At 37.4% G+C, this 27715-nt stretch overlaps 1 protein-coding gene across 1 annotated transcript; it reads left to right on the forward strand.

Moving 5' to 3' along the window:
- Window positions 1-13750: 13750 nt before the first annotated feature.
- On the forward strand, window positions 13751-26176 carry igsf10 (immunoglobulin superfamily, member 10). Its single transcript, XM_079388209.1, has 7 exons — window positions 13751-13887; window positions 14290-14557; window positions 14651-14780; window positions 17057-17447; window positions 17622-21389; window positions 21514-22414; window positions 24210-26176. Exons 2-7 carry the CDS (start codon window positions 14304-14306, stop codon window positions 26122-26124), a joined length of 7359 nt encoding a protein of 2452 aa, XP_079244335.1. The 5' UTR covers window positions 13751-13887; window positions 14290-14303; the 3' UTR covers window positions 26125-26176.
- The last annotated feature ends 1539 nt before the right edge of the window (window positions 26177-27715 follow it).

Raw genomic sequence — 27715 nt, forward strand, 5'->3', positions numbered from 1 at the left:
ACCCTGTGGTCTCTGAAAGGGTAGATGTGTTGTTGCTGGTGTTGGTTTCTAGTCAGGTGCTTGAGAATGACAACAGTTAGAGGCGACAGCATGTGAGGAGTTGTTATATGATGTATATATGTTACTGCCAGTTGTCAGGAAAAGCATGTTTATACAGTTGGAATATAAAGTCTTTATTTAGGATACACAACAAAACCTAAGGACTGTGAATTCATTCAGGTTTATGGAACAGAAACATAACCATTTAAAAGTGTAGAAAGATGTGGGAAAACTCGGATATCTGTGAAATGTGATGCAAAATGTTCACTGAGAGCAGTAACTTATAAAGCACTGAACAATAATTCAGATGACACAAACAGACAACACAGGAGGATGACAAGCAGATGACAGGAAGGCTGACACAACAACAATGGATGACTGTAGATAATGGCAAATGTATTTTACAAAACACTTGACACTTTTAGCACAAATGGAATGACATGATAGATTTTCTTGCAAGTAAACAAAGCAAGGAACATAGTTGCTATGATTGCTAACATAGCCTGAAAACAGCACAGATTTGTAAACCAAAAATTGACCTTAATGAATTACTTTATTTACCTGGTTGCTAAAACCTGACAAGCTTTGTTCTGTGTTCTGCATTATCTTGGTCAGCCAGGTCCAAAGCTGGTAGGTAGGCTTTCTGTTGACATCTTGTGGCCAGAAGAGAATCATGCAGCTATGCAATATTTAATTTGGTGCCGCTGTCTCCACTGACTAATCACTTTTCTCTTCATCTTTTTTTGTTCGTTTGTTTTTTTGGCAACACTTTATAATAACTGCACATTATGAATCATTAGTTAACCATTAGTAAATAGTCAGTTCATTCTTTAAAAAGCATTGTTTCAATATTAATAAGCATTAGTAAGCAGTTTATGAATACAGGTATACATGTTTTGTTATTGAGCATATCTAAGTTCAAGTTCAAGTTCAAGTTCATTTGTGTAGCGCTTTTTATGATACAAATCGTTGCAAAGCAGCTCTACAGGAATTTAAGTTTCCACAATATATTTATATATTGCAGAACCTTAATATATTTAACTTATGGCAAAATTTGGTAATTCTGTATGTTGTCTGAGCGTTGGCATCCTCTGAGGTCCTCTGAGGGGTTGGCATCATCTTTTCTCAGGTGTTCGGTCATCTCAGATCATTTAAGGGTTGGATCCAGACTGAAGCTTCTGTCATTCCTAGTTACCACGGGATGTTAATCAACAGAGAAACAAATAGAGACATAATTAGCGTAGCTGCTGTTCCATCTAAGCAAAAATGATTTGTTCAACCCAAGCTCAAGAATAATAATAATGTACGTCTGATCAGATATAACTGCAGTACAAGATTATAAGATGCATTATGTGAATGCTTGGCTAAAGAGATGTGTCTTTAATCTAGATTTAAACAGAGAGAGTGTGTCTGAACCCCGAACGTTATCAGGAAGGCTATTCCAGAGTTTGGGAACCAAATGTGAAAAAGCTCTACCTCCTTTAGTGGACTTTGCTATCCTAGGTACTACCAAAAGTCCAGAGTTTTGTGACCTTAGGGAGCGGGTTGGATTGTAGCGTGGTAGAAGACAAATTAGGTACGCAGGAGCTAAACCATTTAGGCCCTTATAGGCAAGTAATAATATTTTGTAAATGATACGAAACTTAATAGGTAGCCAGTGCAGAGACTGTAAAATTGGGGTAATATGATAATATTTTCTTGATCTGGTAAGAACTCTAGCCGCTGCATTTTGGACTATCTGTAGCTTGTTTATTGAAGATGCAGGACAAGCAGCTAGCAGTGCATTACAATAGTCCAGTCTAGAGCTCATGAATGCATGAACTAGCTTTTCTGCATCAGAAACAGGTAGCATGTTTCGAAGCTTGGCAATGTTTCTAAGATGGAAGAATGCTGTTTTTGTAACATGGGAAATATGATTTTCAAAGGACAAGTTGCTGTCTAATATAACACCCAGATTTTTGACTTTAGAGGACGTGACAGTGCATCCGTCTAGTTGCAAATTGTAATCCAAGAGATTCTGTGTACTGTTTTTTGGTCCAATAAGTAATATCGCTGTCTTATCTGAATATAATAGGAGGAAATTATTGGTCATACAATCTTTTACATTTTTTACACAATCTATTATCTTAGTTTAGAAGTTTCATCTGGTCTTGTTGAGATATATAGTTGAATATCATCAGCATAGCAATGAAAACTAATCCCGTATTTTCTAATAATATTACCAAGAGGCAACATGTATATTGAAAATAGCAGAGGACCTAGGACAGATCCTTGTGGTACTCCATACTTTACTGGTGATAATTGAGATGACTCCCCATTTAAATGAACAAAGTGGTAGCGATCGGACAGGTAGGATCTAAACCATCTTAAAGCCTGCCCTTGAATACCAGTATAGTTTTGTAATCGATCTATGAGTATGTCATGGTCTATAGTGTCGAACGCAGCACTAAGATCAAGTAATACTAGCAATGAGATGCAGCCTTGGTCTGAAGCAAGAAGCAAGTCATTTGTAATTTTAACAAGTGCAGTTTCTGTTCTGGTGAGGCCTGAAACCTGACTGAAATTCTTCATAGAGATCATTTTTTTGCAAGAAGGAGCTCAATTGAGCAGACAGAACTTTTTCTAAAATTTTTGACTTAAACGGAAGATTTGAAATGGGTCTGTAATTTGCCAGTTCATTAAAATCTAGTTGTGGTTTCTTAATAGGAGGCGTAATAACCGCCAGCTTGAATGGTTTTGGGACGTGACCTAAAGATAACGATGAGTTAATAATATTGAGAAGCGGTTCTTCTGCTACGGGTAACAACTCTTTCAGTAGTTTAGTGGGTACAGGATCTAATAAACACGTTGTTGGTTTAGATGCACTGATAAGTTTATTTAGCTCTTCCTGTCCTATAGTTGTAAAGCACTGCAGTTTTTCTTTGGGTGCGATGAATGAAGCTGAAATACTAGACGCAGTAGAATCTACATTTGATATTGTATTTCTGATGTTATCTATTTTATCAGTAAAGAAATTCATAAAGTCATTACTATTAAACTGTGAGGGAATATTTAGATTGGGTGGCGTGTGTTTATTTGTTAATCTAGCCACTGTGCTAAATAAGAACCTTGGATTGTTTTGGTTATTATCTATGAGTTTGCGGATATGCTCTACCCCGGCAGCTTTTAGAGGCTGTCTATAGCTGGACATACTGTTTTTCCATGCAATTCTAAAAACTTAAAAGTTAGTTTTTCTCCATTTGTGCTCAAGTTTACGAGTTTGTTTCTTGAGAGAATAGGTATAACTGTTGTACCATGGCGCAGTATGTTTTTCTCTATGACTATAATGTTTAATAATTGCATTTTCATACTTTATTAATGATCAATTTATAATTTCTAAATTATTACGTTATTTACAAACCAGTTATTTAGGAGCAGTCAGTACATTTATAATTCTTATTATTTAGACACATGATAATAGTTGCTCAGTGTGTTAATAAATGCTTTATTAACACATATTCCTGCTGTAATTTGAGACTAAGTCAGGTAGATATAAAACATTTAGTAGTTGCCAGCCATCTATTTGTGTGAGCTCATCTAAAGTGAGGACTATTTATTCCTTGTAAAGCATTTACAAAGGACATTTAAAGGCTCATTTATCTCCCAAACAGAAAAGTTAAACAAACACAACACAGAGGGATCGACACAGAACAGCCGGTTCTCCAACCCAGCCAATCACAGCGCACCAACTCACCTGAGTATTGATCACCTGCACCTGCAAATCATTCAGTCATTCATCACTCAGCGTACTTAAGCACCATCACCAGCTCACTCCAGTGTCCGGTCTTGTTGATACATTGTGGACTCATTTGGTATGCAAAGCTATTCTAAGTGTTATATACTATACTTACCTCCTGTATTCTCCTCAGTGTGTTCTCCTCGTCCTTGTTCTCCATCGTCTCCAGTTCGTCCTCGTCTCCAGTCAGTCTGCTCCTGTGCCTGCCTCCATTCATCCATCAACCCACGATCTCCTGGATCTGTAAGCAAGGCCTGTCATGACCATACCCATCAAGTTTAAATAAATACCCATTCATCGTCTTCTCTGTGTCCTGGAGTCCTTCCATAACAGAGATACAGAACAAAGAAATATTTTTTCAAGATGCAAAAATTGAAACTGTACAATTGTACACTTGACAAAAAAATTAAAAATAACCTCTGCAATTGCATGAAATCAAGTGTAGTTAATTTTTTTTTGCATCTTGAAATAAGTATTTCTGAGTTCTGTATCCATCTATGTTGTGTTTGTTTATTTTTTCTGTTAGGAAGATGACTGAGCCTTTAAATCTTGTTTGTAATAGATATGCTTATAAATCAAGAACAAGGCATTTATTGCTGTACTTATAAATTGCTTACTAATGACTATTAATGTTGGGACAGTGCTTTATAAAGAATGAACTGACTATTTACTAATGCTTGCCTAATGATTGATAGCGTGCAGTTATTATAAAGTGTTACCTTTTAGAAGAAATCTCATAATAATAATAATTATTATTATTTATTATATTTTTCATAAAGAGTGAATGCATGCCTTACTTTTTTAGGGTATTTGTGTCAGTCTTTAGTTTGGGGACCATTTCTCACTATTAACTAAATTAACCAAAAATGTATGCCTCAATAAACTCCTAATTTGCTGCCTATTAACTTACTAAATGTAAGGTATTTGTTAAGTTTAGGTATGGTGTGTAGGATTAAGGGTTTTAAAATATGTAATAATATGTGCTTTATAAGCACTAATAAACAGCCAATATGCTAGTACGTGATATGCATGCTTGTAAGAAACTAGTTAATAGTGAGAATTTAAAATCATGAATTTAATAGTGAGAAGTTAAAATCAGCTCGTATAAAAAAGGTTATTATACCGTGGCAGCCGTCGTGTAAAGCCCTCCTTGTGTGAAGAAAGAGTGTAAAGACCATCGACTCTACCGTGCGACTCCACTGGGCTAGGACACTGGCAAAGGATATAAGTATCGCTTTTTATTTTTCCTCTTTCCTACTACTTGTTTCACTTCTGTTTCAGTTTTTATAACCATTTCTTACTATGTGTAAGCTGTTTTAAAACATGTGTGCTTGGCTCAGTGTTGATGTCTGTATAGGTTGTTTATTCAGTTTTAGCTTTATTTAATTTGAGTTATTTTAGTACTTCATACTATATGGAAAGGAAATTGTATATTGAATTTATTTTTATATGTATGTATATGTATATGTGTGTGGCTGTACATACACAGGAAGTTGTTTTTTTGTGTTTGGCTTAGTGTTATGTTAGAAGCATTATTATACTCATACCTTTTGTTGTTTTAATATTTTGAATTGTTTTTAGCTTATTTTTTTGTTTTCATTTAAATGTTTAGTATTGAAATGTTGTTGTATGCATTTGTCAATTTAATTTCATTTCTTTATTTTCTTAAATGTGTGCATATAGTATTTACAGAGTTTTGACGTTTAGTTTGTTTTTCTTATTTGTAAGTCGCTTTGGAAAAAAAGCGTCTGCTAAATGACTAAAAGTAAAGTAAAGTAAAGTAAAGAATTGGTCCCTGAACTAAAGTGTTAACAAGGATGTTTCCAGTTCCATCAGATTATCAAGCGGTGCATAGTGTCGTTCATTACTTAAAGGTGCAGTGCGTTATTTCTGGAAGATGCTATTGATATTTGAAATCAACACAACAAGCACGCCCCTACCCAAAAGGATAACGCCGTATCGACAGGATGAGGATGCGGGTTGATGTAGCCTGCACAAAGTCAACAGAATGTGCCATCATATGCGGTGAAGAAGTTGAAGTATCTTCTGGTGTGTCTTCGACGATGGCAGAGTTGATTCCATCTTCAGGAAATTTCCACTTATCAGGGCTGCATTTCCCAAAAGCATTGTAAGCCTAAGTTGATCATAGCTCCATTGGTTTCAAAGGGTTTACGATGTACTTAAGCCTTCGATGCTTTTGGGAAACACAGCCCAGGTCAGTGAAGTGAAGGAAAAGATTCTGATGCAGTTGCCACTCTCGCCGCATTGCCTGTCAGTATTTGCATGCAATTTGCGGTAACACTTTATTTTAGGGTCTCTTAACTAGTTGCTTATTAGCATGCATATTACTAGAATATTAACCATTTATTAGTACTAATTAAGCACATATTAAAGTGCCCCATTATGCCTACCTATTTTTAAGGTAGCTAATATTGTTTTATGAGTCTCCTAAAACAGGTTTACATGCATCCAACGTCAAAAAACACTTTAGTTTTCTCCAAAAATACCTTTAATTTGACCTCATTTCTAAATGATTCCTAAACGACTCGTGCAACGCAGTTCAAAGAATCAGTCTCTCTAAACCGCTCCTTTCCGTGAGCTCTCACTGCTGTGATTGGTCAGATGGCACAGTCCTTTGTGACCGATCTACCGCGTACAGCACGAATAACAGCCCATGGGCCGACATTATGCAAATATGTTACTTCGTGACGTACAGCCATAACAGAATAAGATTTGAATTCCTATCGACTCGTTTAGGCGATTGCGAGCCGACTCTTTTTTTTTTTGATAGACAATAATTTTATATATCGTGCACTTTCGGTTTCACAACTTTGCAGAAAGTTTATGTTCGCATATTGCGACATGACACACTGCATGAAAGGTAATATTTGAAAAGGCATAATAGGGGCACTTTAATGCCTTATTCTACATCCCTAATCTTACCCAATACCTAAACTTAACAACTACCTTACTAACTATTAATAAGCAGCAAATTAGGAATTTATTGAGAGAAAAGTTGTAGTTAATAGTGAATAAATGTTCCCTATTCTAAAGTGTTACCCAATTTGCATAGATATCCTATAAGACTTCAGGATTGCAGAGAAGGGGAGTAGTTTCTCATAGTGATTCTGGCTATATAGAGTGAACGCTTGATAAGGGAACCAATGTTGGAGAACTCATGTATGGAGGAGAAATAAAGCAAACTTGGTGTCCATTTTCAAGCCTTTCCGCTATTTAAGGATCTCCAGCGCTGGAATATCTGGTTAATATCTGGTTTTCACTCACCGACAGTTTTGTGGAAATGGCTAACAAATGGCCGATATTGAAGGCAATTGGCATGCTAAATATCTGGACCTACCAGCAACACACTCCAGTGTGAATCACAGATATATATATATATATATATATATATATATATATACATATATATATATATATATATATGACTCATTAGCGACTGTTTCTATGGGCCATGATACCCTCAAGCAAGTTGACTGTGTGTGTCTACAACAACAAATTATAAGCATGTATTATCTTTGAATATTCATTGATTATTATGTTGAATGACATCAAGTTGCCTGTTCTAAAACGGCAGACGTGTCGATGTATCTAGAGCGGTCAAATGTGGAATCTATACATATCTATGGTGTGAAATGTGTTTTGACTGGAAATGACATCAGAGATGACCTACAACCAATTAGAAAGCAGAGTACAGGGCAGGGGAGAGTTCAGAATTTGGACCTCTCTATCCAGCCTATCTGAGAAATTGATGAGTGGAACATAAATCTCTGCATAGGGAATTTTACTTGGCAAGTCTTAATCATCTGCTATAATTTGTTCCAAGATGTTAACAATATTTGTTTACTCAATCATCACCCGTCTGTGATGTCACGCCCTTCCATTGGACAGATTACAAAAAGCGTGGTGATGCAGCTCGAGTTCCCGAGAAGGAACAGTATAAGCTGTTTTGGGGAAAAAAAGATGGGCTCCAGTCGGACTCAGGCCGAGAATTCTGATAAGCTGTCGGACAAGGACTGGGCTAGGGCCTATATTTGAGGCCCGGGCAGGGCTCTAGTCCACTTCATCCAACGCTGTTTTGTTCTCTGTTGTTTTCATCTGTGAGCATGCTCTTGATAGATGTATTTGACCATTTTGTTGAGTTTATAACGTGACACTTCGTTCTGCTCTCACTGATCATTTGGTCCTCCCACAAAAAAAAAAAAAAAAACTCTGTGTACCCTCGGAAGAAATGCTATAGGCGCCCCTGATTCAACCCAACTAAAAATATTACCTTTGCATTCTGGAGTGGGGCTCTAATTTGTCTAAAACTCCTTAAATATAAAATTTTAGAAAACAAAACAAAAAAGGTGGCTACTCGGGGCATGAGAATGATTCGCTTGGCCACCATCTGCCAATCTGGTTCTGTGGAGAGAGGAGAAATGGTTATTTTAACCTCTTTAATACATACTACATTGCTCCACTTAAAGATAGTTGCTTTTGTTTACTCTCCTCTACCAACCAGCTGTTTCACATCACCCAGTGTTATTTCACAAGTCATAAGCTTCATCTCTGAAACTACCTTCTGGTCTATTTTTCTGTAACTAAAGTCTGTAACTAAAGAAATCTTGAGTTTACATTCTTTAGGTTTGTTTGGTCCAGATTCAGTTAACTATTTGTTTTGAAATACTGAGAGATTTTGACCTAGTTTACACCTTGATTCCTTTGGTCACTTTTAACAGCCCCTGTTTATATGCCCAGTTCCCTAAAGGTTGGAAATGCATTTAGGAAAAATTAGCTTTTTACTTCTCCATTCTAGTGTATTTGAAGAATACTGTATATATATATATATATATATATATATAAAATGAAAAAATAACTGAAATAAAATAATTCCAGCTGCAATGTTCAGTTTAAACATATCCCCATTGTGATTTGAACAGTCAGTGTGGGCCCTTTTCTCACATATTTCACATTGAATCCATTTCCTCCCACTGTCCCACACTTAACCAAAACCATTTGCTGCAGCATCTGAATGCCTGCACTGGATGAGGACATTTGCTAAACAAACACATTTTTAACAAATTGGGTCTTTTTTACTGGCCCTTTGTTTGTGTGTGTTTGCCCGTGCTTTCTCCTCTAAGATCATTTTATAAGAGAGAATGTGATAAAACTGGCACACTTTGCTTTCCTCTTCCATTGTCTGCACTGTTGCAATTTTGATATTGCGAGTGACAGTGGAACGGTCACAGTTACAAAAATGTTTTTTTTATTTTTTTTATTTACACGCCGGCAATGTAACTCAGGAGACAACAGAGATAACAACACCATTGTAATAACATAATAAAGCATTAAACCAGTCATTTTCATTATGTGTTTTAGCCCTGCCCCCAAGACCACTAAGCACAATCAAATTTATTGCAATCAACTCAAACTTAAGTTTATTAACTAAAAGAACAACTCTTCCAATAACTTCCTTAGCTATCCCAGAATATCTCCTATCCATAAACTAATTTGTTTGCTGTAATGTTCCCCTACTGAATACAGTTAATTACTTTGAGCATTAGGGTTTACACTGTGTTCTCAATGAGCTGATCCTTATTTCTAATGATATGGTACTACATAAAAGTCACTGTTACATTCATACAGACAGGACTTTTTGAAATTCTTTATCAACATCAGTACCAACAAACAACACAAAAACATGTGAAAGGAGAGGTAAATTGTTCTACACCTCACCTCAGGAGTTACTGGATTTCACGATCCAAGAGAGAACAATGCATTTACATGTTTGAAACTAGCAAATAAAATAAGTTATTTTTTGACAGGGTTATGTCGGATGTGTTAATGTGTGTTGTATTGGTATTATTTGGTGATGGAGAGGATACTGTACTGTCATGGTGAGTTTTGTTGTTGGCTTAAATGTCAATTAAAAAATAAAAAATAAAGTTATTCAAAAACAATTTCAACCCGGATTCCGGAAATGTTGGGACGTTTTTTAAATTTAAATAAAATGAAAACTAAAAGACTTTCAAATCACATGAGCCAATACTGTATTCACAATAGAACATAGAGAACATTACAAATGTTTAAAATTAGAAATTTTACACTTTTATCCACTAAAAGAGCTCATTTCAAATTTGATGCCTGCTACAGGTCTCGGCACGGGGGCAAAAAAGATTCAGCTGGGAGAATATCTAGCAATTAATTAAGTTTATTCACATCAGGTCTGAAAAAAAAAAGTTAATCTATCAACCATAAGCAAATGCTGATGCAATTCCAAATAAGTATTTTATAGTATTTTACATAGAAAGAAGCTTTGATGTGAGTGAGAGGTCTCTGATAGAAGAAAAAAAAAAATCAACAAAGTGGTTGAGTGGACTCTACATCATGGGAAATCTGAAGTTTGGCCTTTTATATTGCTCTTACGAAAGGTTCCAGTTCACTCCAGTGCCTAGTTTTGCTGAATGAGAGGACAGAATAGTGGAAAGCATTACTCAGATTGAGCAGATGAGCCCCCAGACACAAGCTGAGACATGTTTTATGTTTATGCTGTCTATGATGACATACTGGATGATAAAGCCTTGGAGAAAGTGATGCACAGGTGTAAACCTGGAGAGGACCTGATGCCATAAATTAGCAAAAAGTATGAAACAGCTTCCTAATGTGCCAATGTTCCTCTGGTTTTTACTGGTCAATAGTCACCAGCAAATGAAAAGCAGAGAGCTGTTTTCTTCCTCTGGTTCTGAGCCATTGCAGTGATATTAAACAATCTAAAACACATGTTTCATTGTTCTAAAATAAATTTTAAAAGAAAGAAAAAAGAAAACCAGGAGGGATTTGAACTTTGATTGGAATAAAACATGTTAAAAATATTCCTGATCCATGCAGTCTTTATGAATACTCAGCTGGCTTTCCAAGAAATTGTCTGGTTAACCGACATCAAAATAATTGCTATGCTTTCACATTTGTTGGGCTCTGTATTTGATCTCTCTGATTATGTCTGCTACCACACTGGTTTTATAATATTTGATATATAGGCATTTCATACCATTTACAGGACAGGAATCAGGAAAATGCAACGTGTCAAAGTATTGAAAGACAGGGGAAATGGCATTGTGAAATGATGCAGGCCAGACAAATCCTGCTATAAGGTGGACTTTGTGAACCTACAACAGTGCTGACATCTTGTTAAGACTGAGGACATTTTAATTGCATTTTAACTGCATGTTAATTTAATTCTTAAGAGAATGTGTGGTCGCCCTAGTATGTTGTCTTTGGCATAACTTGATGAACTGAATGCAATGTATCAATGTGTTTTTTACTTATATTGTGCTTTATATAATTCAGATTGCTATGAAGGAGCTTCACAGTAATAAACAGGAAAATAATAATTTTTCAAAATTCATAGATTTTGAAACAACTTTTATTTCAGGTCTCAAGAAGACACCAATGTCATTATTCAGCTCAACTCAGAAAGAAAGAAAGAAAGAAAGAAAGTTGCAAAAGGTGTTGGAAATGTAAATAAAAGGGGTTAGCAGAAAGAGCTTACACAATTATATGCACATTTTGTTGCAACACACACACACACACGTTTGTTTTTGCGATGGTTTTTATACTGTACAAACTTTATGTGCTATTGCCCTACATCAATCCTACACCTAAACTTAGCCCTCACAGGAGACTTTGCATTTTTACTTTCTCAAACCCCGCCCCCCAAAAAACTCCTTCTGTATGAATTATAAGCATTTTGAAAAGTGGGGACATGGGACAATGTCCTCATAAGTCACCCTCTCCTTGTAATATCTGTCATAACCATGTCATTATACAAATTTATGTCCTCATTTGTCACAAAAATGCGCGCGCGCACACACACTCTCTCTCTCTCACACACACACACACACACACACACACACACAGAGCCAGCAGCAAAAGTTCTCTAAGGGAAATAATTCAGAATCATTGCCAGACTAGAATGCGGGACATGGAAGAGGTGGTTGTGTAATGGTGATACAGACAGATGGTAACCTAAACTTTGTGGATTTTTGGGTCTGAATCCAAGAGCAATCCTTGATGATTGAAAAACAAAACAAAAATGCTTTCATGTGGTTATTTGTATAATTTGTTGTATAATACTGTTGTAATGCAGCGAGATTATTGTGTGAAAAAGGAGTCTAGTAGCCATTGATCCAGTGTGTTACCTTGCCTTATTCCCAGGCTTAAGCATCCTCCAGCATGTCTCCCTCTGCAGCTGGACTTGACTTGCTCAATAACAGACCACTATTAGAATCAACAACCACAACTCCTCCATCCTTACCTTGAACACTGGTGTACCGCAGGGCTGTGTGCTAAACCCAATCCTCTTCTCCCTCTTCACTTTCGACTGCATACTTGTACACGGCTCTAACTTCATAATCAAGTTTGCAGATCACACCACAGTGGTCGTTTTAATGAGAGGTGACAGTGAGACAGCCTAGGAAGGGTCACACATAAACTCCCATCTACAGTGATGATGCTGGGGCTTTCCTGCACCCTCAACATCTCCACTCTGATCAAAGAGACAACAACACCTCTTTCCTTAGGAACATCCTGCTGAACTGCTACCTCTGCACTATTGAAAGCAACTTAACAAACTGCATCAGAGAGTGGTAAGGCAACCGCACTGTCTCAGAGCAGAAAACCCACCAGCGGGTGGTGAAAACAGCCCAATACATCACTGGTGTTCAGCTAACCTCCATCAGAGACACCTCTCACCCCAGCTATGAACTGTTTACTCTTTTCCCATCTGGGAGACGTTATGGAGTCTTTTCACACTAGTAGACTCAGAAAGTTTCTTCCCCTCAGCTGTCACTGTATTGAACGCTGAACACTACATTTAACTCAGGGCACTTAACCTCCACACTGCACATTTCTATGTTCTTTTGCACATTTCTATGTTCTTTTGCACATTTCTATTTTACTGCCATGTTCTATGTTACTGCCATGTTCTATGTTACTGCCACTATCCAGATGTGCCATATTGCACATCTGGATAGATGCTAAATCCATAGTTCTGTCATGAAACTCATGAAACAGCATTACACAATATTGTAGTTTTCAATATCAATTTTGTAGTTTACAATCAGATTCTAAGCATCTTGGTCACCGATGAAATTAGGACAATTAAAACAGAAATATGTGAATTATTAAGAAATATTAAGAATTCCTTTGATCTGGTTTCTTTTAAAAACTGAACATTTATTGACTATGTAAAGCATTATGTAATATTTTAAGATTATATTTTGAGATGTATTTCAACGTTGTGAGAAACGTCCTGGCAGAAAATTACCAGTGTACCTTTTCTGGACAAGCACAACAAATGCAATGCACTGAAATATTTTAAGTTAAGTGGTTTTTAAAATTTTTAAGGTAAGTGGTTGCAATCAATTTATTTTAGCTACATTTAAATTAACAAATTTAGTTGATTAACTTTCAACATTTTTTTTCAACATTTTGAGTAAACAGTGTGCTTTATTTAAAAAAAATAAATTAAAATAAAATAAATTAAAAAACAATCTGTATGGATAATGCCTTTATATTAACATCGGACCGTAATTTTTATTTTTACGAAGTTTCATTGTTGCGAATACATGACACATTTACACCAGATGCATCTGTTCACAACATCCACACATCACTGCTGTGATATGACAGTTCAACTTTTGACATAACAGTTACAAATCAACACAGACATGGTCCACAGATTCACAATGACTGAAAATGAGAATCCGAAAGTGAAGAAAACTCTCCTTATGATGATGATGTTTTCCTTTTCCTCCGTGTGAACCTCGCGCACTGCAGCGCGCACGAGAGTATGCGCGTAACCGGACGCGCGAGGTGGAGGAGGAGGATTCAGAGCATTCTCTCTCAGTTAAACCATCAGCCGACACGCGCTTCAGCACACTTGATGCTCTACAGAGCAAATCGACGAAGTGAAGGAAACGACTGTTCCTCACCGGAATTCTTTGGATTATTCATTCATCATGTGGACACTGTTTCATGTGAATCTTTATCTAAATAATTCAACTGTGTATTAGGTAAGCGTGTTAACATTAATAACTGCCATTTTGAACTCTAGAAACATTGCATTTTCTCTATATTATTACGAGACGTCCCTAATGCTGAATTTTCACGGAACAATACATGTCAGTGTTTGTTTTACTAAACATTTGGGATGTGCTTATAACAGCCCGATTCTACAAAGTTAATGATATACCAGACGCTGTTCATAATATTTACATATAATCAGTTTTATTTTTTTAATAGGCTATAAATGAATCATTTGTTGAATAAAAATATTTTTTTTGTTATACGTTCTCTCTCTGAAAAAGGTAATGTTTGGTCTCAGGAGAATATGTAAAAGACATTTGTTATGTAGAACTTTGTTAACAGCGGTGAATGGTAATGTAGATATGATTAACATTGTTTTTTTCTTACAGAAAGCTAATGATTAATGGCAACTCGAGCTTGTCAAAAAATAGTGAAGAAACAGACCTCCTTCTCCAGAATGTGTGGCCCGACAGCAGAGTCATGTCTGTTGTGGAGATTCATGGTGATACTGTGTGTTTTGGCCAATATAACACACAGAAGCAGCGGCTGCCCCAAATCATGCGCATGCTACGCTCCGTCAGAAGTGCACTGCACATTCAGATACCTGAGTGAAATACCCAGGGACATTCAGCCAGCTGTTGAAAGAATTAACCTGGGGTAAAACCTAACAGACACTGTGGAGATTTCTCTAAAAAAGTTGTTGAAAAGAACTTAAGGCAAATTCGCAACATTTGCAATTTTGTGTTTCAGGTACAACAGTTTATCAACTCTTAAAGTTAACGACCTCTCTGGACTAAAAAACCTGGAGCTGTTAATGCTGCACAGTAATATTATCAAGACTGTTGAGGACAGCTCGTTCCATGACCTCACATCTCTGCAGGTACAATACTGAATTCATCTCTTTGGGCAATCTTTATTCAGACAATCTGTTCTTTTCAAAACCGTCAGTTCTTGGCCAGAAAGCTTGAATGAGGACCAAACTTCATGCTGCATTAAAAAGTCTGGTTACATAAGACACTAACTCTGTATACAGCAAAAAAACTAAACAAAAAAACATCAATGTCATGTTTTTCTGAGTTTGTTGGCATGTTTATTTTTCTTTATTGTGAAGATGAGATGACGTACTGCTGCTGTCCTGTTCCATCACATCTGGCCCACGGTTACATCAATATCACAAGCAGTCAAGCTATACAAGTGTTTATTTGCCATTAACATGCATATCAAATGCATCTCCTGTGAATCCAAGGGAAGAGTCTCTGATGACTTGACAACATAAATCATGTACTATAACAATACGAATGCATAATAATTTATTTAGGATGCAAGAACAGAACACAGAAAAACATTTTGAAATATTTGAAATACAAAAGCAGGATACATTAGAGAGTTTGTATGTTATGTATCTACATCAAAATGATGATGATGATGATGATGATGATGATGACATATTGATGATGCTCTTGTGGTCATTAATTGAAGTCCAGTTTTCAATGTAAAAATCGGGCAATCCAATAATTAGTAGAGGAACACAAAGGATAACACAAGGTGTTGAAATGAGCAGCGCCAGTATAACTTATAATAACTTTTATTAATAAATCATTAACAAACATTATATAAATCCTGACATTCTATAATGCCTATATAACAGATCATTAGTTAATATATATTAAAATAGCAAAATTTTAGTGAAAATGTGCTTGTAAATGTTTACTAATTAACTTACAGAATAACAATTAACACATCATTAGTTAACATAAATTAAAATGCTTATTAAAATGTTATTAAACTATCATTTCAAATATGATTATGCACTTTATAAAAATATACAAATGATGTTAACAGATGTTATACTCTGATTAACAGTTTATTTACTAATGCATATTTGAATGCTTACAAATGCCATTTAACTGGTTGTTTAAACTGATTAAAATGATTAATATAAGCACTTCACATTATTCATGCTGACATATGATTAATTAACTCAACCACAGTCTGTAAACGTGTCTGTAAAAGTCATTTATTATTGTAATTGTTCAGGTTTTTTGCAGTACCCAATCTAACACTGTAATAGTTGACACTATTCATAATTTGTAAATGTTTATAAACATACTATTAATAATTAGTACCTTATTGGGAAACAAAGTTTGTGTAATGTGTGATTAGTTAAATATATTCTTGCTAAAGACAAAAATAATATAAATTCTGTTAACCAGAATTTATGACTTTTGGTTGTAAAAACTGAAAAAAATGTATATAGAATTTGAGGCCTTTATTCATGTCCAAGTATTTGGATATCTAAGTATTTTTTATAATTTAGAAAACAAAGTGAAGTATTCAGTTCTGCTTGTGGATGTCTACTCACTACTAACTGCTTCAAACAAAGCTAGCTTCTTTCAATATCTTTCAAAGATCTGATACGATGAATATGACAAACTTCTGCGAATAGTGGCTAGTTCCTCCTCAAAAGCATGTTATATATATATATATATATATATATATATGCATCAGTGAATGGACTTGGTGGTCTGCAGGCATAACATTCGAGGCTGAGGCTGAGAAATTTAGAAAGAAAGCTTACATTGCTTACTGCACATCAAGTCAAGTTCAATTTCATGCATAATCATGGTAATGTAAAACTCTTTAAAAAAGAAAAACACTTGAAACATCAGTCAAATGTTTAGGACACAACTGACTTGCATAATATTGCTAATAAATATTCATCCAACAATAAGACAAATGCTTAGCATGTTGTAACTGAGTTTGAATTGACTAATATTTAAATCAGCACCCCACTTTGAGTAATATTTTAATAATGTACAAATTTCACAGTGAGTCATACCAGAGGAATAGCAAGCCATGGCATTTTAACAATTCATTTAAAATATAAAGTGTAGACAAACTGATTTCAATTATTGTGACAATATATTGCATGTCATATCACGATTGACTCTGGACATTGTGTAGGAGTAAACCATTGATTTTGATTTTGAAACCGGTAGATGTCAGATCTAGCCATCGTCCATAAAGTATCTGGGTCTGCCATCCTGACCCTGTATTTAGTCTGAAGCTAGTCTGAAATGAGAGTCTATTTAAATATTAGAGACAGTTACTTTATTTTCACTCTTAACACCATATATTTTTTTAATCTACTTCTAGGTTCTGAAAATGAGTTATAATCGAGTTGAGAAACTAAACAAGGACACATTTAGAGGCCTGGACAATCTTGTACGTCTTCATATGGACCATAATCACATTACCTTCATCCACCCAGAGAGTTTTTATGGATTAAAAATGCTGCAGTTGATCAACCTTGAGGGGAACCTGCTCCAACAGCTTCATCCAGACACTTTTATATCACTGTGGTTTGGCCAGATTTTAAAATGGTCATCTCTCAAGACTATTTACTTGTCAGACAATGCTTTAACCACATTGCCTGCAACTATATTTTCTGGCTGCAACAAGATAGAGAATCTCTTCCTTAGTGGAAACCCCTGGTCATGTGATTGTCGGCTGGGTTGGCTTGAACAATGGCTAGAAAAACACCCTGGTGAGATTCTGGACTATATTAAACAAATGTTCTATTAAAAATAGCAGAATTGTTTTTTTTTTTGTTAATATAGAAAGACAAAAGCAAGTGCAAAAGGAACATTCTAGTAAATAAAATTGCTTTTATTTAAATATATACATCAACATATAATGATAATTAATTTTGCATTTACAGGTGTACTAAAATGCAAAAGAGACAGGAAGTTTCTCAAAGAACAGTGTCCTATTTGTGAATTCCCAATTTCCTTGAGAGGCAGCAGCATTGTGCGTTTGCAAAGGGATAGCTACACATGCAGCAGACCTTCGATTCATCCTCACTTGAAACAGAGCAATTTTACCTTGGATCATGGTGGCTATACCTCAGTCTATCCTAAAAATTTTGTTGCACCCATTGGCATGTTGGAAATGAACATCACAGATCAATTCCTCAACGACGCCTGGATAGCATGTGTTGTGCAGCAACCTACAGGAATGGAAAACTTAACTGCAAACTTTAGACCGAATGGAAAAGATTTAACTAGCCTTAGTGCGATCATTTCTATATCGCTGGTCTGCAACATTGATTATGATAATATACGTGAGATTTGGAATATTTTGGCTATGTATAGCGAGTCCCCAATGAGACTTGAGCGAGAAGTACTACTTTCTCTGCAACCAGATACAGTTTACACATACAAGCAAGTAGCATCAACGGAAGATGATATTTTTACAGAAATTAAAGCAAAAATAAAAGCCAATAATGAATGGTTAATGCAAAGTACAGTCCTACTACAGTTGGACCGCATCACAACAACATTTCCGAACCTTACTATCAAGTATTTATCCAATGTTCAAATAGATGTTGACAGCAGCAAGGATAGAGGAGACCAGTATGGCTGGGCAATGATTAGAAAGGACAATAAGACCAAGACGGAACATTCAGTCCTTGCTGGTGGAGTGATTGAATTGAACTGCCAGACCTTTGGGGATCCTAAACCCATTATAGAGTGGATTCTACCAGATGGAAGTAAGTTACGTGCACCATACAACAGCGAGGATCAAAGGATTGTAGTAGTTTATGATGGAAGGCTTACTTTAAAATCTGCTGAAATCTCAGACACAGGTGTCTATCATTGCATTACAACTAACTACCTGGATGCGGATGTTCTTGCATTCAGGGTCACTGTGCTTCCCCGGAATATTGAAGAACAAGAGATTAATGGGATCCGAATCTCTCATAACCTTGGTCAGAACCTGCATCTTGATTGTACATCGGCCAGCAGTCCAGAGGCTTCTGTTCAGTGGATACTTCCTGACCACACAATTTTAGACAAGTCCTATGGCAACAGAAAGCTCTACAGAAATGGCACTTTGGTAATACATGGACTGACATCCCGAGACAAAGGATTTTACAGATGCTTAGTTGGGAATTTTCTGGGAGCAGATTTGCTAGCTTCTCACGTAACTGTTCATGGTGATTTGTCAAATAGCACAGAGCCAAAGGAATCTGGTGATCACGCTGTACAAATTACAGATGATAGCCAGAAACTTAGAAGTAGGGATCTCTCTCACAGGGTTAGTGAGGAGTCAAGAAGCATTACCTCAGGCAGACCATTCTCTTGGCTACAGTCCAGATTTCATAAGGTTCCCACTGGCAGAAGAGGAAATAGAAGGAACTTTGGAAGAGCCTTTAATAAAAAGAACCAAAAAGAAGATCCCACTTTCACCGATAAGTCTCAAATGAACAGAGAAAATATAAAGACAGTAAGTTTAGAGGTGTCTAAAACACTCTCTGATGACAATGATGCAACCTCAGGGGATGGTATATCTGAAGATGAATTTATTGTAATGACAACTACTCAAACACTTGAGCATAGTACCATTAAAATCACAGATATTAAAATCCCAGAGACTTATAAAATTGGCAACAGTGCTTTCATTGAAGTAAAACATGATAGCACTAGTAACATTTTAAAAGCAAACGAGAAAACTAATTTGACAACTACAACATTACATTCTCGTACTCAGACACCTGCTACTCCAATAATGGCCACTTATACATTGAGTAATTATGGGACTCAAAGAGATGAGACAACCCTGAATACAACCAAGTCAGATTACATATTACGTCATAGTGTTGGAAAAACCTACATATATGAGAAAGCAACAAACAGACCTTCAGAAGCTGCAGAGCTTATCTTCTCTGGGGATTCAGAAGATGTTACTACTGGAACAACACCACTTTACAACTCCCAGGGCCCAAATGTCACCTATTTGGAACCTAAGAGTCAGGCCATATTCACAGCGGTCACCACAACAAAGGAAGACCAAGAAAAGATCACATTTCAGACCACTCAAAGAATCAAGTCAGAGCTCCTTCCTGGGTCCACCATCATCTCCAAACACCAAATCCAAATTGTCCCCTCCAAAACGATGAGATTGGGAAAGAAGCGTAACTTTCATGGCAGACGCAGGATCATTCGGCCCAGCAAAATTACAGACATACAGTCTTTACTCAATAAATTCAAATACCTTTCTACAAACAAGGAAGACAATCTCACATTTTCACACACTGTGGAAAAAATCACAGATTGTGGCGATGGGAAAAGAGTTACACCTGGAGTGTCTACAGATAAATGCAAAACATCAGTCAATCAAAGCCTGGTCAACCACACAACTGGGTATCACATGTCAACTTCCTCTTTGAGAGTGACAGAAAAACCTGTCATGGCAACTCGTTTGTCAGGCTCTGAAAAGACTTACGCTGTCACTGATTCACAAATGTCAGCAACTATTGTGCCCACCATTTTTGAGAATTCAAGTGATTATAAAAGTTATTTTAATTCAGTAGAGAAAGAACTAACTTTTACAACCACATCTACAATGACAATGTCTTCTAAAGTCACACAGGAGAAGATTCAGTGGCATAGACAGTTTGGGAACAAGGGGGGAATGAAAGAAACTCTCAGCAAGCATCAAAACTCATTTACGCTGTCCACTGATGAGGAACAGAGGACCTCAGCATCCACAGCAGAGCCTTACAAGGCAACAACGACAGTACATGCTACAGAACTAAAGCATACACATATGATTGCGTCGCCTCCAATGACAAGAGAAAATGACAATACTTCAGAGACATCATTTGAAGACTCATCAGGTTCTTCCTCTTTTATAGAAACAAATTTCTCAGACAATGTCATATCCCCATCTACAACAGCTGAGTTTATCAGCTTTCCAGTATTCCATGAGCTGTCCACAACCACAGAGCCAATGGGAGTTTCTCACACTCTAGCAGCCCCACCAACAATGAGAACTAAACTAAGGCAAGAAACTGTTCAGAAAAAGTTCTCAGGTTCTCAAACTGGATTGTGGGGAAAGCAAAAGCCTGGTTATCACAGACGAGGCTCCAAAAGGAGAAGGCCCATTAAAAAAACAAGCACAAAATCCCCAATTATCACAGTGAGTAAAATTGCTGACATACCTGCCACCACCAAATCCACAACTATAACTTCACAAACTAAGCACAGTGGTGAAATATTAAGGCCTTTGCTTACACCCCTTGAAGAACCAGATCAGTCTCCATCACCTGATAATACTGGTTCTGGTGAGGAATGGAGGGACTCTAAAATGTCTTCTACCACCAGTTTCCCAGAGATCATTACTTTGACCACTAAACCCACTAAACCTCAGAGTAGAGCAGTTACCTCAGACACAATGACTAGTTCAACTTCATTTACGTTCACTCCATTTCCATATGGTAGTAGTACTGTCAATCTGAATACATTCAATCACTCTACAAGGTATGACACCTCATCTTTGAGGGATAGTACCTTCAAGCCAAGGATTAATGGTGGAAAAGCTGCCAGTTTTACTGTTCTCTCAAACTCAGATGCTTTCCTCCCCTGCGAGGCCACTGGCAACCCTGAGCCCATCATCAGCTGGAACCGATTCTCATCAACTACAGGTACAAAGGTTAAACCGTAACGCTTACGAACATTTTTAAGAATTGTATTGTCATCAATTGTTATTTTCATATTTATTTTACATTCTGGTATACTGATCATTTTTTGTCTCCTTTATATCATCAGGTAATATGTTGACCATTAAAGGTAAAATGGGTAAATTTGAGGTTCTGAAGAATGGAACATTGTTCATCCAAAAGGCAAACATCAAAGACCAAGGACAGTACATATGTTTTGCCCAAAACAAGTATGGCTCTGACAAACTTGTGGTTACATTGTCAGTTGTGGCCTATCCCACCCGGATACTGGAGAAAAAGATGAGAGATATCAAGGTTCTTGCTGGGAAAACCGTGCATTTGGAATGCAGGACAGAGGGCAGACCAGTGCCAATTGTGTCATGGATTCTGCCTAATCACACCGAAGTTAAAGGTTCGATCACTGAGCATGACAGAGTAACAGTAACTACGATGGGGACGCTAACCATTCAAGAGGTGTCCGTTTTAGATCGTGGACATTATAAGTGTATTGCAAGTAATCCAGCTGGTACTGACACAGCCACTGTTCGTCTACAGGTGGTTGCAGCACCGCCTGCTATACTGGAAGAAAAACGGCAGCTGGTGAGGGCTGATATTGGTCAGAATCTCTTTTTGGCATGTAGCACTCATGGTGACCCGCGACCCACAACACACTGGGTCTTACATGATGGCACAATAGTACAACCTCTAATTTACACACACACTAAAGTTTCTGTTTTTGGAAATGGTACACTTTACCTGAGGGATGTACAAATAACTGAAAGTGGAAAATATGAGTGTATTGCAACGAGCTCTACAGGATCAGAACGGCGTGTTGTTACTCTGTCTGTGAAGAGGACAGAAACTGCCCCTCAGATCACTGTCACATCACAACAAAGAACTGATGTGATATATGGTGGCCGACTTCATTTGAACTGCTCTGCAGTTGGGGACCCAAAACCTCAGATTATTTGGATGCTGCCTTCCAAGGCTCTTGTGGACCAGTCACACAGGTATGCTATTACAAATGACAGTGTTTTTGTTTGATTGTACACACTTAAAACCTGAAGTGTGCAATGTTTTAAAGGCAAAATACTTTCCCCTAACTCTGAATGAACTAGAGATTCCCCACACTTTTGAGTTTTGTAGTCATTTGTGAATGCTGAACAAGAGTTTTCAAAAGTCTTGTTGATGAGATATTTTAGAACTGAACATAACTATTTAAAAATAATAACAATTACAGATTTAACAATAATTTTACAATAATAACAATTACAGACAATAAAGCAGACTTGACTTGACTTGAGATTTATATATACCTAAAGGATTATTAGGAACACCATACTAATACTGTGTTTGACCTTCAGAACTGCCTTAATTCTACGTGGCATTGATTCAACAAGGTGCTGAAAGCATTCTTTAGAAATGTTGGCCCATATTGATAGGATAGCATCTTGCAGTTGATGGAGATTTGTGGGATGCACATCCAGGGCACGAAGCTCCCGTTCCACCACATCCCAAAGATGCTCTATTGGGTTGAGATCTGGTGACTGTGGGGGCCATTTTAGTACAGTGAACTCATTGTCATGTTCAAGAAACCAATTTGAAATGATTCGAGCTTTATGACATGGTGCATTATCCTGCTGGAAGTAGCCATCAGAGGATGGGTACATGGTGGTCATAAAGGGATGGACATGGTCAGAAACAATGCTCAGGTAGGCCGTGGCATTTAAACGATGCCCAATTGGCACTAGGGGCCTAAAGTGTGCCAAGAAAACATCCCCCACACCATTACACCACCACCACCAGCCTGCACAGTGGTAACAAGGCATGATGGATCCATGTTCTCATTCTGTTTACGCCAAATTCTGACTCTACCATCTGAATGTCTCAACATAAATCGAGACTCATCAGACCAGGCAACATTTTTCCAGTCTTCAACCGTCCAATTTTGGTGAGCTTGTGCAAATTGTAGCCTCTTTTTCCTATTTGTAGTGGAGATGAGTGGTACCCGGTGGGGTCTTCTGCTGTTGTAGCCCATCCGCCTCAAGGTTGTGCGTGTTGTGGCTTCACAAATGCTTTGCTGCATACCTCGGTTGTAACGAGTGGTTATTTCAGTCAAAGTTGCTCTTCTATCAGCTTGAATCAGTCGGCCCATTCTCCTCTGACCTCTAGCATCAACAAGGCATTTTCGCCCACAGGACTGCCGCATACTGGATGTTTTTCCCTTTTCACACCATTCTTTGTAAACCCTAGAAATGGTTGTGCGTGAAAATCCCAGTAACTGAGCAGATTGTGAAATACTCAGACCGGCCCGTCTGGCACCAACAACCATGCCACGCTCAAAATTGCTTAAATCACCTTTCTTTCCCATTCTGACATTCAGTTTGGAGTTCAGGAGATTGTCTTGACCAGGACCACACCCCTAAATGCATTGAAGCAACTGCCATGTGATTGGTTGATTAGATAATTGCATTAATGAGAAATTGAACAGGTGTTCCTAATAATCCTTTAGGTGAGTGTATATATATATATATATATATATATATTTTATGGGTTTTCCAGACCAGTTTTAAATTTCCCTGGTTTTATTTTTCCCCTAAACAATTTAAGCCTGAAATGAACAATGTGTGTGAATCTCAATTAGGGCAGAAGCATTAAACATGAGCAGATAAATGCATATCCTACATCAACAATTTTGTAAATGTTTTCAAACCAACAGTGAACAGTTAGAATTTAGTTTGTAAACATGCATTAATTTGACATCATTTGGCACCTATTGTTAAAAATGTCATGTTCTCATTTCAGAATGGGCAGCCGTATCAAAGTCCTGGAAAATGGTACCCTCATCATTGAATCAGTCAATGAAAAAGACGCCGGGGACTTCCTCTGTGTTGCACGCAACAAAGTTGGGGATGATGTACAGTTTTTAAAGGTGTCAGTGTCTATGAAGCCAGCTCGGATTGAACCAAATATCTTTAGCAGGAAGCAAGTGTCTTATGGCAATGACCTAAAAGTGGACTGTGTGGCTGCTGGTGTCCCCATGCCAGAGATATCTTGGGGACTTCCTGATGGTACCTTGGTGAATAGCGCCCTGCAAGCAGATGGAACAGAAAGTGATCAGTTCAAACGGTACACTTTGTTTAATAATGGAACACTGTACCTGAATAAAGTGGGTTCTGATGAGGAAGGTGATTACACCTGTTATGCTGAAAACAAACTGGGTACGGACAAGATGCATGTCCATATAAGTGTGGTAACTGCAGTGCCTCGCATTCAGCACCCAAATCTCTCCCATGCCAAAGTGAAGCCAGGTGGAAACGTTTGCTTTGACTGTAAGGCTATAGGTGAGCCCAAGCCAAAGGTCTTTTGGATGCTTCCGTCCAAAGACATGATTGCTGCATCTAATGAGCGTTACTTAGTGCATGCTAACGGTTCCCTTGATATACGAAATGTAAAATTAGCTGATGCTGGGGAGTATGTCTGCATGGCTCGCAATGCTGCAGGTGAGGAGAATAAAGTATATAAACTAGACATTGATGGAAATCCACCCATCATCAATGGCTTCAATCAAAATAGAACTGTGATGAAAGATTCAGCTGTCAAATATACTAGAAAGCTAATAGACTGTAAAGCTGAAGGGTATCCAGTACCAAAGATCACATGGATCATGCCTGACAATATATTTCTTACCGCTCCCTATTACGGGAGCAGGATTAATGTCCATAGCAATGGTACGCTAGAGATCCGTAATGTTAGGCCATCAGATTCAGCAGAATTTATTTGTATGGCTCAGAACGATGGAGGTGAGGCGGTTATGTTGGTTCAACTAGAAGTGACCGACAAGCTCAGGAGGCCTATTTTTAACAACCCTTTTAATGAGAGAGTGGTGACTCGGGTAGGGAGAACTGCAGTGTTAAACTGTTCTGCTGATGGGCAACCCGTTCCTGAGATCATATGGACACTCCCCAATCGAACTCAGTTAAGTGGAACACCTGGGTTCGAGGGCTCAAGATATCACCTGGGTATGGATGGCACATTTGTTATTTATAACTCCAGCATAGAGGACACTGGTAAATACCGTTGTGCTGCAAAAAACAAAGTGGGCTATATTGAGAAGCTTGTTGTTTTTGAGGTGATCAAAAAGCCTTATATTATAACACGGCCAAAAGGGATTATTCGGGGGATTTCTGGACAGTCCCTCTTCCTACATTGCTTGACAGATGGAGTTCAGCCCAGCATTTCTTGGACCACGCCAGGAGGTTTTGTTCTTGCACGTCCACAGGTGAGTGGACGTTACCATTTGATGGACAATGGGACACTTGTTGTACATGAGACGATCATACATGATCGTGGGAATTACGTGTGCCGAGCAAAGAATGATGCTGGTGAGGCGGTTCTTTCTGTGCCTGTCGTAATTGTTGCATATCCACCCCGGATCACTAATGGGCCGCCACCAACTGTGAGAGGAGTGGCTGGAGTTCCTGTTTATCTTAAATGTGTTGCTAATGGAGTGCCTACACCAGAGATAACATGGGAGCTACCAGATCGATCTATTCTTTCTGCAACTGGAAAGGAAAGACCTCTGGGCAGTGAGCTTCTCCATGCACAAGGGACTCTTATAATACGAAACCCCACTAGAGCGCATTCTGGGACATACAAGTGTATAGCCTTTAATTACCTGGGCAGAGATACCAGAACAACATATATGACAGTAATATAAGTTTGGTTATGACTTCATGACTTCATGACCACTGTGACTATTCAAAAGGCAAGCTCTTAACAAAAAAAAAAAAAAAAAAAAAAAAAAAACCTTGTTTCATACAAGTATGTTACTTTGGTTTTCCAGGTTGTTATAGAGGTTTACTAGACAAAATATGGGTATTTACAGTATGCTGTTTGAGAGAAAAAAAGAACTGTGAGGAATTATGTCTTTGAAATATATATAAAAATGGTTTATGTCCATATTGAATTGTAAATACATAATTTTATATATTATGATATTGGCTTAATATTGTGCATCATTTGTCATTTCTAACATTCAGTCAGAAAGTGTTTTAGGACATGGTTAGGCTGTTTCATGGAGGGTGCACATGCTGTGTGTTTCTACTAAATCAGAGTGAATCAAATCATTATGATTTGCTTAATTACCATGTTTATTTTTGTGGCAATCTAAAATAATAAAATTATAAAAGTAACTGAGCTTTTATGACAAGGTTGGAGTATTGAAAAACCTGGTACCATTTGGGCTTAGCAATTCAATTCTCTTACTTATCCTTTGAGAGAATGTGTGTTACTCAACACTTTAGTCACTAGTTGTTTGCTTTTTCTTTGTAGTTTGAGTGTTATTGTTGGCAAGGATATTAAGCGTGCCTTATTGTGGTTGTGGAACATATTTGTGAAAATGACTTGCTTCTGTTCACCGCTGAAGACATTTATTTATAATGGGACCTCAACATGCAATGTTCCCATTATCCTTTTGAGAAGAGTCCTGGGGTCAAACAACCAGGCTTGTCACAGACAAATGCTTATGATGGCCCTCTTGGGTTAGCTTCAACAGCTTTCCTTTGAGTATATTTATATCTGTCTCTGAAGCTTATTTTCTTCTGCTAAGCATTATACTGAGTCGAAAAATAATGAATGTGTTTTCGTCTCTTGCTTGTAGGGTTTAAACATGTATAAATATTGTGTTCTCACAGAAAGGTCCAGTTATGTAAAACAGATGCATGCACTTACACATATTCACACACACAAACACACACACACACACACACACACTTATACTTAAGAGGAGAATGATTCCAAGAGCTGGAAGGAGGCCCATGCTTTGGTTTAAACTAAAGGCTCTCCAGGTTTTTCTTTCACCAAGTAACATTCCATGGCTTCCCACTTTTCGACCTTTGCTTGGATCAACACCTTTCACCACCACCCCTGGAATTTCACGATAGGATTTGAGAATCCACACCTCTGATCTTCAGACACAAGGGACAGATTCATCTTTTACTCAGTACCTCATTCTGCCTGCATTCGTGAAGCCTAGGATATTATGTGTCTTTTGGAGTGAACATGGAGTGAAGACACGTGAAGATGTTGAAATATAAGCTTAAATTCTGATTTTGTTCGTGTAATCAATTTATATCTTACATCCTTTAGGGAGACAGGTTGCTTTAAACTCCATGTGTGAAAAGGCAATAGTTTTGAATCAATTGCTTTCAAGCATATACATACATTTTCATTTCAAGCCAAGTGCACATATGTACTGAAAAATTATGTGACACATGTATGTAGAGTAGAAACTGTTCCAGTCTATTAAG

The sequence above is a fragment of the Barbus barbus genome (assembly GCF_936440315.1).
Source record: "Barbus barbus genome assembly, chromosome: 31".
Lineage (NCBI taxonomy): Eukaryota > Metazoa > Chordata > Actinopteri > Cypriniformes > Cyprinidae > Barbus > Barbus barbus.